At 40.9% G+C, this 15,514-nt stretch overlaps 1 protein-coding gene across 8 annotated transcripts in view; it reads right to left on the bottom strand.

The window, feature by feature from the left end:
• Positions 1–15,514, bottom strand: part of anks1b (ankyrin repeat and sterile alpha motif domain containing 1B) — a 282,958-nt gene that overhangs the window by 42,440 nt on the left and 225,004 nt on the right. For all 8 annotated transcript variants that reach the window (XM_026146084.1, XM_026146081.1, XM_026146083.1 and 5 more), the window contains 2 exons: positions 6,463–6,561; positions 4,955–5,107 (listed from right to left, as the gene is read on the bottom strand). In XM_026146084.1, the coding sequence (XP_026001869.1) occupies positions 4,955–5,107; positions 6,463–6,561 (252 nt within the window). The remainder of the gene's footprint in view (positions 1–4,954; positions 5,108–6,462; positions 6,562–15,514) is intronic.

Below are 15,514 nucleotides of genomic sequence, written 5' to 3'. Positions count from 1 at the left end.
CCAGCGGGCTTAAAAGGTGTTTTGAAATACTCTGCTAATCCCACAACAGCAGGTATCCACATATGTGCCCAACTATACACACACACACACACACACGCCTATGCCCCCACCCACACGCACTTATATCCCACTTTAAAACACTTCAGGAACGCTTCACACTCCTCCCCCATCTCCATGGACACCACTGCATCTGTTGCCCACGGCAATTACCTGGTGATTACATGAAAGCAGTGTCCAGATTCGATTTTTAAAGATTCGTTCTTATCTCTCTCTCTCCCTCTCTCTCTCTCTCTCTCTCTCACTCACTCACTCTTTTCCCACTCCCTGTCATTCTCTTAAATCCATATCTCCTTCCCAGCATCACTTTATATTATTCTCCCACCACAATACATCGTTCTCTACACCATCTCCGGACAAACACACACCTCTCTCAGGTGCAGAAGTGACCTCTCCAAGTCTCCAGAGACTACTTCAGTGACAGTGCGCTGCTGCAGTGCTGTGCAGCAGACATACACGTACACTCTCTCCCAGTCAGATGTGCTCACAAGAGATCGATAAGAAACACTACATCCATGAGATAAGGCCAGCTTCACAGTCTCCCTGCAGACTGCGGACTAGGCAAGAGTAACACTTCATGTTATTGGACCCATGACTCCATTAAAACACTGCTAAGATTATTCCTTCATATCTATTTTAGTACAGGGAAAACATTTGATTCAAATACCTTGTGCTTAAAAGCAGATGTTTTCCACTATTCAATTCCATTTTATTTATACGGCGCCAAATCACAACAACAGTCGCCTCAAGGCGCTTTATATTGCACAGTAGATCATACAGAGAAAAACCCAACAATCATAGGAAACTACAGTAAATACTTCTTTTTGAACACGTTCAAATTTAAATTTGCAGTTTCCCCAGACTTCATATATGCTGAGTTGTCCAGTAGCCTGCAGTTATCTTTAAAATATATGGATGTGGATGACGGGAACTCTGATCAAGGACAGACTACTGAGTAGGCCTAGACCAAGGTGCAAGAAGAGTAGGAACTGACAACCCTCACTCCAGCTGCAGTGATTGCCCCACCATGTTTCTTTGATTGCCACCCTCTTACACTAATGGTTTTCTATCTGCTTTTTTAATCCCTTATTTTCATTATAATACGACATGAAACTGCACAGCGACTGTGGATGTGAATTGATGTAAATTAGCCCCTTGGCTATATCTGACTCACACTTGTGTTTAAGTTCACAACAAAATGTATAAAGGAAAAAATACCTCCTGGCACACTACCTAGATGATACTGTCTTGTTTTGTTTTGTCCCCTAAAATATATGCAAACTATGTTACATCCAGTAAATGCAAATTATAAAATCAGACACCAACATGTACATTACACTACGGAGGCACACCATCTCTATCACCCAGCTCTATTCATTCTATTAAAGCTCCTGAGTTGAGTTAAACATCAGTTCATTCTAAACATTTACTATGAGATATAATAACAACAAAAAGAACTTATTATAAACATAAACAACTTGGTCCTTTCTTTACAGGTGGTCACATCGGATCATCTGCCTTCATCCACGGAAATTCAGGAACAGATGAGAAACAAAGTAACTGAGCTTTATATTAGCATATACAGCTGTGGAACTCCAGCGAACCAAAATTACCCCAAGAGTGCGACAATAGCTCATCCAAGAGGTCACAAAAGACCCCAGAACAACATCCGAAGAACTGCAGGCCTCCCTTGCCTCAGTTAAGCTCAGTGTTCATGACTCCACTATAAGAAAGAAACTGGGCAAAAATGTTCCAAGACAAAAACCACTGCTGAGCAAAAGGACCTTAAAAGGTTCATCTCAGTTTTAAATGGAACCATGAATTCTGCCGTCTACCCAAACACTCTAACGCGAAATGTGGGGCCATCAGTTTGTGACCTTAAGCTGAAGCGCAAATGGGTTCTGCAGCAGGACAGATCCAAAACACACCAGCAAGTCCACCTCTGAATAGCTTAAGAAAAAAAAAGAAGACTTTGAAGTGGCCTAGTCAAAGTCCTGACTAAATCCGACTGAGATGCTGTGGCATGACCTTAAAAAGGTTTATACTTGAAAACCCTTCATTGTGGCTGAATTACAACAATTCTGCAAAGATGAGCGGGCCAAAATTTCTCTTCACCATTGTAAAAGACTCACAGGCAGTTATCACAAAAACTTAATTGCACTAACATTAATTTAGAAACTGCATGTTGTGTTTACTGGTCTTATCTTCGTCTAATATTTACATTTGTTTGATCTGAAACATTTAAGTGTGACAAACATACAAAAAATACTATTGTATTCATTTTTAACCCTGTCCATCCTGGTCACTCCAAATAAAACTCCCTCTTCAGCAACACTACTTTCAGCTCCACCTCCTGTCTTTTTGTCAGTGTCACTAGCTTCAAACCATACATCATTGCAAGTCTCACGCTTTACACTTACAAACCTTCCCTTTCACTCTTGCTGCTATCCTTCTGTCATAAATCACAGATGACAATCATACCCATCTACTTGATTGTCCCTGCAACCCTTCTTCACTCCCCTTATATAGAACATGAACTAAAACCCAAAATAAAGCATTGGGTAAGTTTTTATACTAAACTAGGGAAATCTCTTTATCCACAGTCATGTTGAATAAGTGAAGTATTGTCACCAAAGCACTATGATAGCAAAGTTGGGGATAGTACAGTCCAAAATAAAAGCAAGTTTCCTGAATCAAAGAAGCCCGGTGCAAACAGTGAAATGCAATCTGAGGTCTTATAGGGACATGCAGTACTTTTGGCTTTACAGTGTACGTGGGCACCCTCTAGTGGCTGCAAAATGTGCTGCACTGCAGTTTCAGTTAATTCAGAAAATCTTTTGATGCTATACAGTATTCAAATTTACACAAACAGGTCTAAAACTAATATACATCCATGCATGTCATACATTGAATACAAATACATAAACATACAGGAATGTATTAACAGTTTAACTGTCTCACATATGCATCCAGACACACACACACACACACACACACACACACACACACACACACACACAGAAGTGCAGCATGTGGGCGGTATCCCCGGCGCTATAAAACATCTTGCATCCCACATGCTTATATAACTCCCTCTCCACCTCCTCCAGCTGATCACTCATCACTTTATCCTCCGCAGGGAAGGAAAAACACCCCTTCTCACTCTCTCTCATTGAAATCAGTCAGGCAGGCGCCCCCTGCAATCGAGCATGATTTCGTTACACTGCCAGCATCAAAGAAGCACATCACTCCAAAGAGATCGGCCTGCATTAAACTGCATCTCCGAGTGAAGATTTTATGTTGGTAAAAATTGAATCATAAACCTGGACTATCTGTGACAACACATAAACCCAAATGTCAAACCTTCTTATCGTTCCCCTTTACTAATATTTACAGAAAGAGAGAATTCAACATTCAGAAGCTCCTTGTTTTTTTTTTGTTACTGCAGATATCGGACCAGAAATCTCTACACCGAAATGACGAAAGAAAAAGACAAAGCAATGTTATGATTTAACAGTAAAAAAAATGCACCTCCCTCCAGTTTGTTTTCTCAGCACATATTGCACAGTAATGAGAAGAAATGCCTGATGGGCCTTCTTTACAGTATGGCCTCTGAATCAACTTCAGCCTTGTTCTCGAGTAAGAAGCCAAAGGGCTAACAGTAAGCCTGCATGGCTACTGAAGTTTGACTTTCCGGGGTTATAATATGTACACTCAATAGGAGATACAAACTCACTCTGTCACCAAGGTGAAAGATGAGGACAAGAACCAGCAAGCATCCAGTTCACAAAGCACCAGCTCAGTCAAATCTATAGATAAAAGAAGTTTGTGGCTCCCTTCTGCAGTAATCTGTATTAATTTTATGGCGCTGCTCTAGGACCTCCGCACCCTTCATAGAGCGTGCACAGCAAGCCACAAGTGGGAAGAATGTAAGCGACAATATCGGACACAGCATGTTAGGAATGGGGGAGGGAGGGGGTTTGCCAAGTGGCTTGCAGCAACTTTAGGCAGGTTAAAGGAGCCTGAATAGCAGCTGGAAAATTGGATGGGATGAGATCAACTTGTGGGATGGTGGTTGAGAATTAGATGGTGCTTTGCCTGAACCAATGCTATGCTATCTGACTAGATATCTGACTATTGACGGGGGTGTCTCGATGTGTGCTCAATCATCCAGGTAAGGAAATCCCAGAAATTGCAGCAATTTCCCAATTTGCATATTAATGACTATGAAACAGCCTCTTGTTAGTCAGTGGTACTACTTTCGGCCACTATGTAAATGTATATAAGGCAGGTGAAACCTGCAGTGAGCTGAGACTGAAGAAGTCACTTGGAGTAGTGATGAAACTCTCACTGTGAAAACGTCCAGATGAACAGAATCAAGTTTCTGGAATTGGTTGACGGAGTTTGACCTCAACCAATTCATACCTGTATTCATACCTGTCTTGTTTGAACATATTTTCATGGGTTCTGCCACAAATGTCTTTAGCGAAGAAAAAAAGAAAGAAAAAGCAGTGAATTCAGAACTCTGCTACCTTGACCATTTGCCCGAAGTTTTAAGACGGGACTCAAATTTATGGTTAAAAAACAAAAACTCAGAGATTCCCTGAAACAGCTGAGCGCTGCTGTTTTTAGCAAATGTTCCTGGATTAAATGGTGAACTCACTGGGCACTATTTTCAGCTGCAAATTGATTTTTGTTGTTTTTCTGTGCTCTAGTGAGTATTTATGGCCACAGAAATGTAATGTGGAATTGACTCAAAGTGAACTGCAGAGCTCATTCTCTTGGGAAAAAGTAACATATCACCCAGTGGCTAAATTAGGTTTTGGCTTCCCATGTAATCCTTTGTGCTTTCATTAGATTTTATCTTTTAATATGGCTATTTTTAGCACTGTAGACTTACATTGATGAGCTCAATTTCCCAGATCTTTTTGACCAGCTCCATGGAAGTGTAACCATTGACAAGGAAAGACTTGGTGTAGTCCCCGAGCTCCAAAGATTCCAGCCACTCTGCCACTGATGTGGGGTTGTTGCCATCGTATCCGATAGGTCTCACCTTAAGTACACAGAGCAGAAAAAAGGGATTAAGGAAGAAGTTTGTCTTTGGAGCGCACTTTTTATTACTTTTCTGTAGTTCTGTTTGTTCTCGCTGCATGCTCTTGTACATAACAGGAGGCTGTGAGCACAGCGGATTATCTTTCTTCTCATTTTCCACATTTTAGACCTGGAGTTTTACTGCATAAAAACAGCTGCTATCTGAAGCAAGATCTGGTGCGAATGTTTACTGCCTACATACCTATTACTAATTTCCATTTTATTCCTGTGCCATGCTTTATTTTCAAGATGCATTCCATATTAAAGGCTTTCCTCAATCGAAAGGAAACAGGTGAGGAAGCTAAACGAGTACAGGAAAAGGAAACACGAGCACAACTGTTGAGAAGGTTCGTAAAAAAAAACACCAAAAGCAGACTCACTGCTTGCACTGAGACACTTTGAGTGTAGCAGATAATACATAATTCATTCACTTTTCTTTTGACAGTCATAAGCACTTCAGAGAGCTTATGTTGCTTCAAGCAAGCGTTCTGCAACCTCCACCTCAAGTTAAGCATGTGTTCGCCTACATGTGTCTGCACAAGTGTGTGCGTCTTTTTGTGAGAGGGCAGGCAAAAGTTAAAAGGTTCCATCTCTTACAGTGTTTTGAAAAGTTTATTGGGGATGAGAGGAGGAAAATGCTGACTGGAGATCAAAGTTTTCTTTGGAGTCTCTATGAAGCATGCTTATCTCCGAGCTCAGACTCTCCCCTTTCTCTTAGCTCGCTGTTGCAGACTCCTTTCTTCTGCTCGCACTGTGTGCAGCTGGGCACTTTTGATCTTACTTTGACTCTTGCACACTCACACAAAAGTATTTGACCTTGCTAACATATAGCAGCAGCCTTTTTTTTAAAAGAAAAAAATCGACTTCCGGTCTCTTTTCAGCAGCAAATGTCGGCTCAAAGCGTGTCGATATGTTTTTATTGAGTGCATTTTGCAGATGCGAGAAGGTATGGATTTAGCAGTTTCTCGCATCATTTAATTTTATGTGCTTTCAAAGCTGTGATAATGTGGCTCGGTGCCCCTGTCTCTGCATGCTTCTTGTTCAAGTGTTGAGTAGAACATGCAGAGAGATACCCAGCCACCCACAGAGAGTTATATCACACGGAAACAGATGTAGCAGAAGATTTGCTGAATTTTATATGAAACAAAGAGGACTGAGTACAGGCCGGCTCAAGATTCTCTCCTTCAATTGGTCATGAATTTATATAACTTCATTGAGATGGATGCTGCAATAAACCCAGTCCAGACTGACTAAATTATCCACTTTGTAGACTCTGTGGTATTCTTGTGTGATAGTGTTACTATTTGCAGCGCTGACCCTGGGCAAGAGCCGTATGGCCTGCAGGAGACGTTGTCTGTGGGCCGAGTTGAGGATTCCAATTTCCAGCAGGTCTTGGTCCTCCACCACATTGCTGCCCTGTAAAACACCAAATAACACACAGGGTAAGAAAACAGGTTACAGCACAAACCAACAAGGCTCCACTACAGATATCTCCTTTGAAAAATAACAACAGAAGAGCCACATCTCAAATTTCTTTTCAGTGTGAAACGCTTCACTTCTGGTACTTATAGCCTGACCCCGTTTAGCACTGCTTCTGATAAAAGTTTGCACTATCAGCAGCTTTCGTGTACAGCGCATTGGCAATGCACCACAACTCATTATTCTAACATAAATACAATGTGGTTTCTTCTAGACATTACCCGATGGAGCTGCATGCAAGAACACAAATGTCCACATCTTTCAGATCTGACATTAGGTGGTTGCTTCCAAGTGCAAAGTCTGTGTAATGTCTATTTGAGGACAGTGCAGGTAATTGTCCTGTAAATACCCAGCAAGCTGGCCAGATAAGTCCCTGCCTTCCTGCATCCTTTACCCAAGCACATTTAGCATTTCCGCTAGTAAGAACGCATCTGCTTTTATGCGTTACATGTGGAGGGAGCAATTCATCTTTAATATTGTCCAGTGTTGATGTTCGAAAAATGTCTGTGCAAGTTTAAGCTGCAACTCAGGTAGACTCTAAATCCCTGCTCTGTTTAGTTTCAGATATCTGGATTTTTCTCCGCTTTCTATGGGAGCTTGTTGCCAGTTGAAATTTCAATGTACCAGGTCAAAACGTTGAGATAATTAACTTGACATATTGAGATAATAACACCCAAATTTTATGGATGATGTTTTTCCCCCAGCGGTGGGAGAAAAAAATAAACGTGCTCTAGCTCGTTGCAGTTTTCTCCTCATATCATTAAGTAATAAAATCCTATTTGCAAACTCATCAAGTTTTCTTAAGTTTTGTAACTCTCTGACACAGAGTGTGCATTTGGTTTAATAAGGTGGGGTAATGATGGTAAAATCCGAGTTTAAAAATCTTAGTATCATCTTATTTATAGCAGATATTATGAGTTAGAATGTTTGAGAACATCCAAGTCCACAGGTACGTCTCTCTTTGAATCATCACACCTTTGCAGTCTTATATCAACACTTCTATCTTGCTCCCTCTTCTTTTCTACATTGATATGAGAATGTTTTAACTACAGATCTGTAATAAGATAGCCATATGAAGCTAATGTGTAGATTTATATTATCTGGAATATTAATACCACACTATTAAGAATGCCACATATAGCTGCTGTAGTTTACCTTTGAAAACAGTTTTTAGACCATAACATTAATAAATCGAGTTTATTCCTCAGATAATATTGCATTAAGATTTCATTAGCTGTGAGGAAAAAATATCATAGGAAACACAACAAAGAAAAAGAGATTTTCCACAACCAACAGAGCGTGGCAGACAGCAGTACGATGGTCTTTTATTAAGACTAACAAGAGCCTATATGGGTATCATACAGCCTCACCTTTAATTAATCCAATGGGAAGCCATAAGAGAGTTATCAGTCATTCTCCCGCAAGAGAGACAGAGAGGGAGTCTTCATGCAGACAGATAATTACAGGAAAGAAGAGATGCGGTGTGCAGGCAGACAGCTGTAGCACCGAGAAGCAGCGACTCAGCCAGAAATATGGTCAGAAATACAGATTGTGACAGAAGTGAAAAGTAAAGAAAGGTAATCATCAAAATGATGGCAAAGAAAATGGGAAAGGAGAGGGACTGTGTACGCAGCCTGCAGGCAGTCTCAGGGCCATCCATACACTCCCAGCACACACGGACAGCGCGCACTCTGTGGTACTGAAGGATTACACTTGTCATTCCCTCCACATCTCCTTTATGTCAAACTAATAAGAGCTAACTAATAACACAGAAGATAAGAAGGAAAAAAAGAACACAGGCAGATACCAGATAGCTGCTGTTTTCCTCCACCTTATTTCATTTCTGCGTAGAGATCGATGCTGGGAACACTCTGCCCTCGAAAAGGACATTTTGCTCCCTGGCTGTGACATTTTCATTCTAGGTATGCCATTGCTGCAGTTTAGTTTTCACTGCAGCTTCCTGAAGAGTTTCTGCAGTCATGCATGAAACATGCTGCGCTTTATGGCTCTCTCACGCAGATTCCTACGCCATTCTGCGTCCAGCTGTGTATCTGCTAATTGCATCTGCTTGTATTTGCATTTAAGAAGGAGGCAGCGTTCTGCATGCTGAATTTTAAATGGCTTCCCAGGAAAAGCGCTGCACGGTGACTACTGCGGTGCTCAGGTCTGTATATGCTAAAGTGAATTTGACTCCGTGTTAGACACGTACGCTCGGCGTAATGGCTTTGAACAGGTGCAGTGTGAAAAAAAAAATGGCAAGGAAGGAAATATCAAATATGAAAGAAAAGTGGAACGACATGCGAGAGGCTGTATTAATGAAACGAGGAAGCAGTGCTGGAGTTAGAACTAAAAGATCAATGTGTGTGTTTTAAGAGATTTGAATCTTTTGGTGCAGCAGCTGAGCTTCTGTTGTGAACTTGTATAATGCATATCAGGGGCTTTGGTGAGTTAAATAACAGGTGGGTGCCATTTTGCAAGTAGCATTAAAAGACACTGAAGTTGGCTGTTTCCACCTCTACGATTGCTAAGCAGGAACACATCCTGAACACCAGCTCCAGGCTTCAAGAAGCAATTCTAAAAGGTAATGAGCAAACTTTTACAGAGTCTCTTGAGCAATTTCAAAGCTAGATTGTGCTTGGACAAAAGTACTGAGTCGCACCTCTTAACCTTCGAATACACCCACTAGCCAGGCAGTCTGCTTCTACCAGCATTTGTGAAAGATTATGTCGTTCTAAAGAGCTCGCTGAATTGGAGCACGGTGCTGTAATAGGATGCCACCATTGTAACAAGTCACTTTGTGAAATGTCTTCCCCTCTAGATATTCAACAATCAACTCTGAGTGGTATTATCGTAAAGTGGAAGCGCTTTTAGCTCAGCCACAGAGCAGCAGACCATGGTAAGCTACAGAGCAAAGAGAACTATGCACCAGCAGCTTCGTGGCATAGAGGTCCATGACTGAGGAGCTCCTCTAGGTGTGGCTGGCATACTTGCACTACTAGCAATGCGATGCATGTTTTAATAATAAAATATGAAGTCATGATGTTTTGTTTTTGCCTCAATAAAATTAAATCTCTATCCAGTTTGTTTACACCACAGTCTAAAAAACAACTGCAGAGCAGATCATATAAAAACAGATAATACAATATCTTATATGATGTCGTTAGCAGACTTTAAAGGTGTGTAGCTGTGAGGTAGATTGGTCCATTTTGAAAAGTTGGATGAATTTAGGACCTTACAAAGAACAGTAGTTTTATTACAGTATTATTGTATAAGAATTCATTTAAAGCTTTTGAAATTAAGAGTGGCATTTTGCCATTTTATCCCCAATAAATCCAGTACTGAATTCCCTTTTGTAATCTGATTACTTCTAGATCTCTGAGTGAGCCTACTTCTGCTTTGTGTTCAACCTTTGAAAGATCCAGATGAAATATGCAGGTTGCAAAGACATATCTCCTGAAAATGACATAATGCGATCAGATGAAAAACTAAATAAATGCCCATGAAAAGTGATCGACTTTTGTGTGACTGGTCCACCTGCCTGTCACTGTACCGGGCTGTGAAAACTAATGCACCAGATGATCGGGCTCATTCTGTGGCTAAACCTTAGCTTCCACAATGTCTTCACCTACTTGTACACTGGGACCTCTGTGGGAAGAAGAAGAGTGCAGTCCATAGATCAGCTCCCAGGCTGATTAATAGAGCACAGAGAGGAGCTGGTGTTGGAGCCACAATGCTACAACTTCACAGCAGAGTAATGACTCCGAGAGTCGGAGCAGAGTAGATTGGGGGGGGTTTAAAGAAGCATGACTAATTGCTCCCTGTTGGGCTCCTGATGCAGAGAGATGGGGTTCCTCCATGTTTGTTCTTTCTCTCTCCAAACCTATTTTGTCCTGTTTCTCTTTGTCTGAACATTATGTTTGCCCTACAGTATGGCTACCACTTCCAAGTGCGCGTGATGGATCATGGGATCAGCTATCACATGAATAGATGAACACAACAGCCAGCAGAAATAAGTGAAAGCAACTAATGACGGTGTTGTGCTTTTCCTCCTCGTGCTTCTACTGTTTATCTTGTATTCTGGAGGTAAACATGAGCTCTGGTATGGACTGGTATGAGCTCTAACAATCCATTATGGAGGTTTTTAGCATCCACAGAGTTGATACAATTGCCATAGCCCGCAGTTATTTTGTGATACTTAGACCACGCCGCTTAACAACTGTGCCAGAGAGGGCAAAATCTCTAAATGCAGAAATTAAAATTCATGTGCAGTAGCAGGGGGTTGAGGCTGAGATTAGAGATGGAGCAAAAAACGATAGTAGTGACGACCATTATCGGCTCCAGCAGGCCTGGGCGTGTGCTACAAATCATGCTCGACCTACTGTGTCTCTTTGCTCTCTCTCTCTCTGTTCTTTCCATGCCTGTGTTCATCCCTCTGAGCTTCTCTCTTTGCGATTCTCCGTTGCGCCGCTTATTTCAGAAGCGTTCCTCTTTCCTCATTATTTTGTTGCCTCTCTCTCACTTACTAACTATTCAAACCCTCTCTTCTCTGTCCTCACTTGCACTTTTAGTCTGTAATTCATATTCCTTTTGGTTTCTTTACAAAAGTTGTTGCTCTTAGATTTATCGCCTTCTCCCGTGTGAAGAGGCGGTGACTTAAGTTTCTACAACTTTGCGGCAGTTTGAAGAATTTCGGTTCCAGAATAAATCCCTTCATGAGCTGTATTAAATGTAACCACCTTATGAAATATGAATACTGAGATTGTGTTATTTCTAATGCTGTTGTTTCCTAACTTCACTATCAGGAGAAGCTCAGGGTCAAATTCATTCCGCTAGCTTTGCGTGCTTTTTTTTTTCTAATTCAGCTGCTGTTTCTTTATTATACATAATGCTTTACTTCTCCATTTCTTTCACTGCGGCCTCATTCTTCTGCAGCTCTGGAGTCTTTTATCCTTCTTTTATTTCACTGTGTTGAATGAAACTAAATAAAAAGCATCATGATTAAGGAGGTTTCACTGCACATGGCATTCTTTTGTATTAGTGTGTGTATCTCAGTGCCTCCACAGTCCACTGATAACCAGTTTATGTGGCACTTAGTAGGAATTCTCTATTTTCTATCACAACTGTGCTTTAAAAAAAAAAAAAGAATCAGCTTTCTTCACTATCCTCTATTCATTCGGATATTCTCAGCATATATATGTGCTGGCATGCAGTGTGTGTGTGTGTGGGTTTGATTGTAATGAGTATTAGCTGGGACAATGTGACTGCAGTTAGAGGGCTAAACAAGAAGAATGAGCTTCTCGCTCCAGTGATCCCATAAATATGACGTAGCTTTGCTTTCAATTCTCCTCTCACTAGATGCATTTGCATCTTAGAAAACATATGAAAGGCTGCTGCTCGCCATGATGAACAACTAGGGAGCGGTAATATCACAGACTCTCCAGTGCCCTTCAGTTTTATGAAGCATTTTATCGTCCTTTGTCTCCTTGTTTTAGTTTCACAGCACACATCTTGACCATTTAGGTTCCCTGCACTCATCGGCATAACTTCCAGACCCGGGAGGCGGCTATTTTTTGTGAGATAGCCCAGAAACACCCGCTGTACATTACCTGCCAAGCGGCAAAAAAGCAACTGGATAATGTATGCAGATGAGCACCTAAAAAAAACTCTTTTAAAAAAGGGTAGGAGGAGAGAAAAAAAAACAGACCAGAGGAGGTAAACAGAGAGTGACTACATACATTTGCCAGGTGGCCACTATCTGAAAATCTATTCAAATATATGCTCTTGTTACACCCTGTCTGCCGCCTGTACCAGGGTCCAGTATCTGTTATGAAAAATGCAACCAGCACTATTTTTTGAAGTGTAGCACATTCATGGAAGAGGCCACCGCATGCTGCTAGGACTACAGCAGATGCAGCATGTGTTGTGCTTAGTTTCTGTCGCATGAAATTTGGTACAGTTCCAGCTGAGAATTTTTAGCACAAGGTTTAATAAATGGTTCATTGTTGTAAGGACATTATTTACTCTCTATTTGACCGTTTTGTCATTGCTTTCCAACATTCTTTCAAAACTCCCTCTGGATGTGATCCTTCCCTCTGTGATCATGTTACTGTACTCTTGCATTACAGAAGTCCTTTAATTTTCTAAATGATCGAGAGTTAGAAAGAAAGAAATGGTGCAATTGCCCCAATAATAAAAAGGACAAAAACACCAGAGTAATCTGCAACTTTTCACAAGAGATGATATGCAAGAAAGGACATGAATGTAAGCGTAAAGGTAGAAAACTATGCAGGTTGCAAGCACTATGAAACCTCTGCAAAGCTCCTGCTATTGCAGCTCGCTAACATAAGAGATTTTTCGCATTAACAAACTAGAGATGAACAGTCTTGTAGCATCATTTATTGCATCATATGAAGTGAACTTTGGGGTGTGTTTTCCTGACAACTTTACTGTTTGCTCTAATCCTTCAATAATGAAACAAAGGTTTAGGGTATGTCCTTTAAATTAGAATGGGAATTTGTACTGATACGTGGACATATATACAGTAAGGCTTATTGTTTATTAAGCTGCAGAATACCACAAAGGTAGTGTCAAGTATGCAGGAATTAAATAAGTAATGCATTGTTTTAATAAAAAAAAAAAACCCAAACAAACACTGAAGAAGATTTTACGACAGGCGATAGCGAGCGTAAGAGGTTAAGCTACCAACAAATATCTTAATGAAGAATCGCTTAGTAGCTCATTCAGCAAGTCAAAGTGCAAGACAAGACATGAGGGCCTGTTTGGATCCAAACAGAAACAGCTAACGTGAGTCAGCCTCTGTCTGTCTGTGTCCGTGCTCTTGCATGTCTCTCTGTCTTTAAATTTTCCATACATGAACGGTCACTGAAGTGGATGTGATTAGCCTCTATCCAGTGTCCATCGTATAAAATTCTGTGTCCATAACAACCGTTCTACTCCTCGCCATTTGTCCATCAATCCGGCAGCACTCGTCCTCTACTGGGTGGTTAAGGTGCCCGGACACACCCACACTTATGACTCCTATTAGCAGTAAACGATAATGGCAGATTGGAAGGCCCGTACTTAAACAGTATTCATGTCTATATAGATGTATATATTCTTGCACGCCACATGGGGCCTTTCACAGTTATGCACTGACGCAGATCAAACTCGAGGGCAAATTAATTTGCAAACCAATCAGCTGTACAAATGAACTGGCCTTGAAACGGGAAGGGAAAAAAAAGCTTTTATTTTGTAATAAGCAGAGTCGTGGTTTGAATCATCCACGCCACTCGATTTCCCATACTGAGTGAAATGAATGTGGCACAAAGCTCTCGTTCAAGAAGCCAGTCAACAATAAAAAAAAGAGCTGCTCTCGCCCAACACAATGCCTGTAGCCAGTGCCTAAATCGCATTAATATCAATTTGTGGTGGACACTGATTTTTTCCCCCTTTAGGTTGAAAAATATTAGCAGCCTTCTTGTTTAGTCAAGACTGTTAAAAAGCATAAAAGGAGTTACAAACTCTACTCAGCATGGGGGACACCAGCGAAACTTTAACACCCGGAGAAAAGCACCACTTAGAAAAAGAGACTTTGAAGTTACTCTGATGTTTGCGAGGCAGCTTCATCTCTTTTCAATATTAATTGTATCTAAAGGCGTTTCAGAGGAGACGGTTGAGCTATTGAGAATACGTTTTTAAAGAGGGGTGATGGGATGGAGGGAGTAAAGCCAGGAAAACAGATAATCCCAGAGTCTCTCAGAAACAATGTTATTGACAATAAACTAGGTCCACACGAGAGTAATCCAGATACATAAATGGTGGTGGACAGCCACGGGCTTAAAAAAATACATGTGAGTTCAAAAAAAAACAAAACAAAAAGCTGTGAACAGCCTATGTGTGACGTTAACAGTTGCCTGGACACTAACAGCTGCTGCAGTGACTCCTACCTTCTGCTCATTAACTTACCAAAGGAGGATGTAAACAGAAAAATAATGTAATGTTCTGCAGACACCCATGAAACTCGATTCATTATGAGAAAATGGAGTTATATAAATTTCCAATTAAAATTAGAAGTTGTGCTGAAACTCCAGATGGCAGGTTGGTTTTAGATAAATATCTTATTAAAAGATAGTTTGAGATAATGCTTCTGAATGAATCTGTATGCCAATAAAAAATTCAAGTATGCTTTATATGTTGAGCTTTATTAGGAAATATCTGCTATCTTGCCATCATCACTGCGTTGATGCATCCCTTAAGTACACAAGGCAAGAATGGTACCGTTTCAGCCACCCTGACACAGTAACCATGAAGGTGCTCCAGGTTTTAACTTGCAACTTGGGCTGACTTTTGAGAATGGCTAACTAGATCAAACTAAGACCAAGACGTTCTCTAAAACCGCATGTGCTCTCAACAGTTACCAGCTTAAGAAAATCAGGAATTTCTGTCTTTCTCCATCCCGATATTGTACTTCATTCTCAGAGCATAGGCTTACTCATGGTTTTTAGGAAGTCCAAGCCTTCAGTTATCTGGCTCCCGTCCAGTGGGTTCAGGAGATGAGCACCATTTCTACTTGTGATGCTGAAAACTTTACTTTTTGATCAATCTTATACTTAAGGATGCTCTGTCAACCTTGAACCATGCCTTAGATATGTTCCTATGTATTAAGTCTGCTAGGGGACCTCCAATTACGGACTTTTTTCACTCGGCATGGGTTTATATGTCTATCACTTTGATTATGCCTCCTTTCTCCTGCATTTTCAAAAGAGGAGCATAGAAAGACTACGAACAACTTAGGCCTCATAGCTAAACTGGTCACAGCAGATGACTGCCCCTCTTTTAGACTCGTTCTGCAAAAGGTCTCTTCCTGCTAAAATGAAGTTCTTCCTCCCTG

This window comes from Astatotilapia calliptera, chromosome 17, assembly GCF_900246225.1.
Source record: "Astatotilapia calliptera chromosome 17, fAstCal1.2, whole genome shotgun sequence".
Taxonomy (NCBI): domain Eukaryota; kingdom Metazoa; phylum Chordata; class Actinopteri; order Cichliformes; family Cichlidae; genus Astatotilapia; species Astatotilapia calliptera.
Note: the sequence above shows the minus strand (reverse complement) of the source record. Positions and strands in the feature narration are given on the sequence as shown.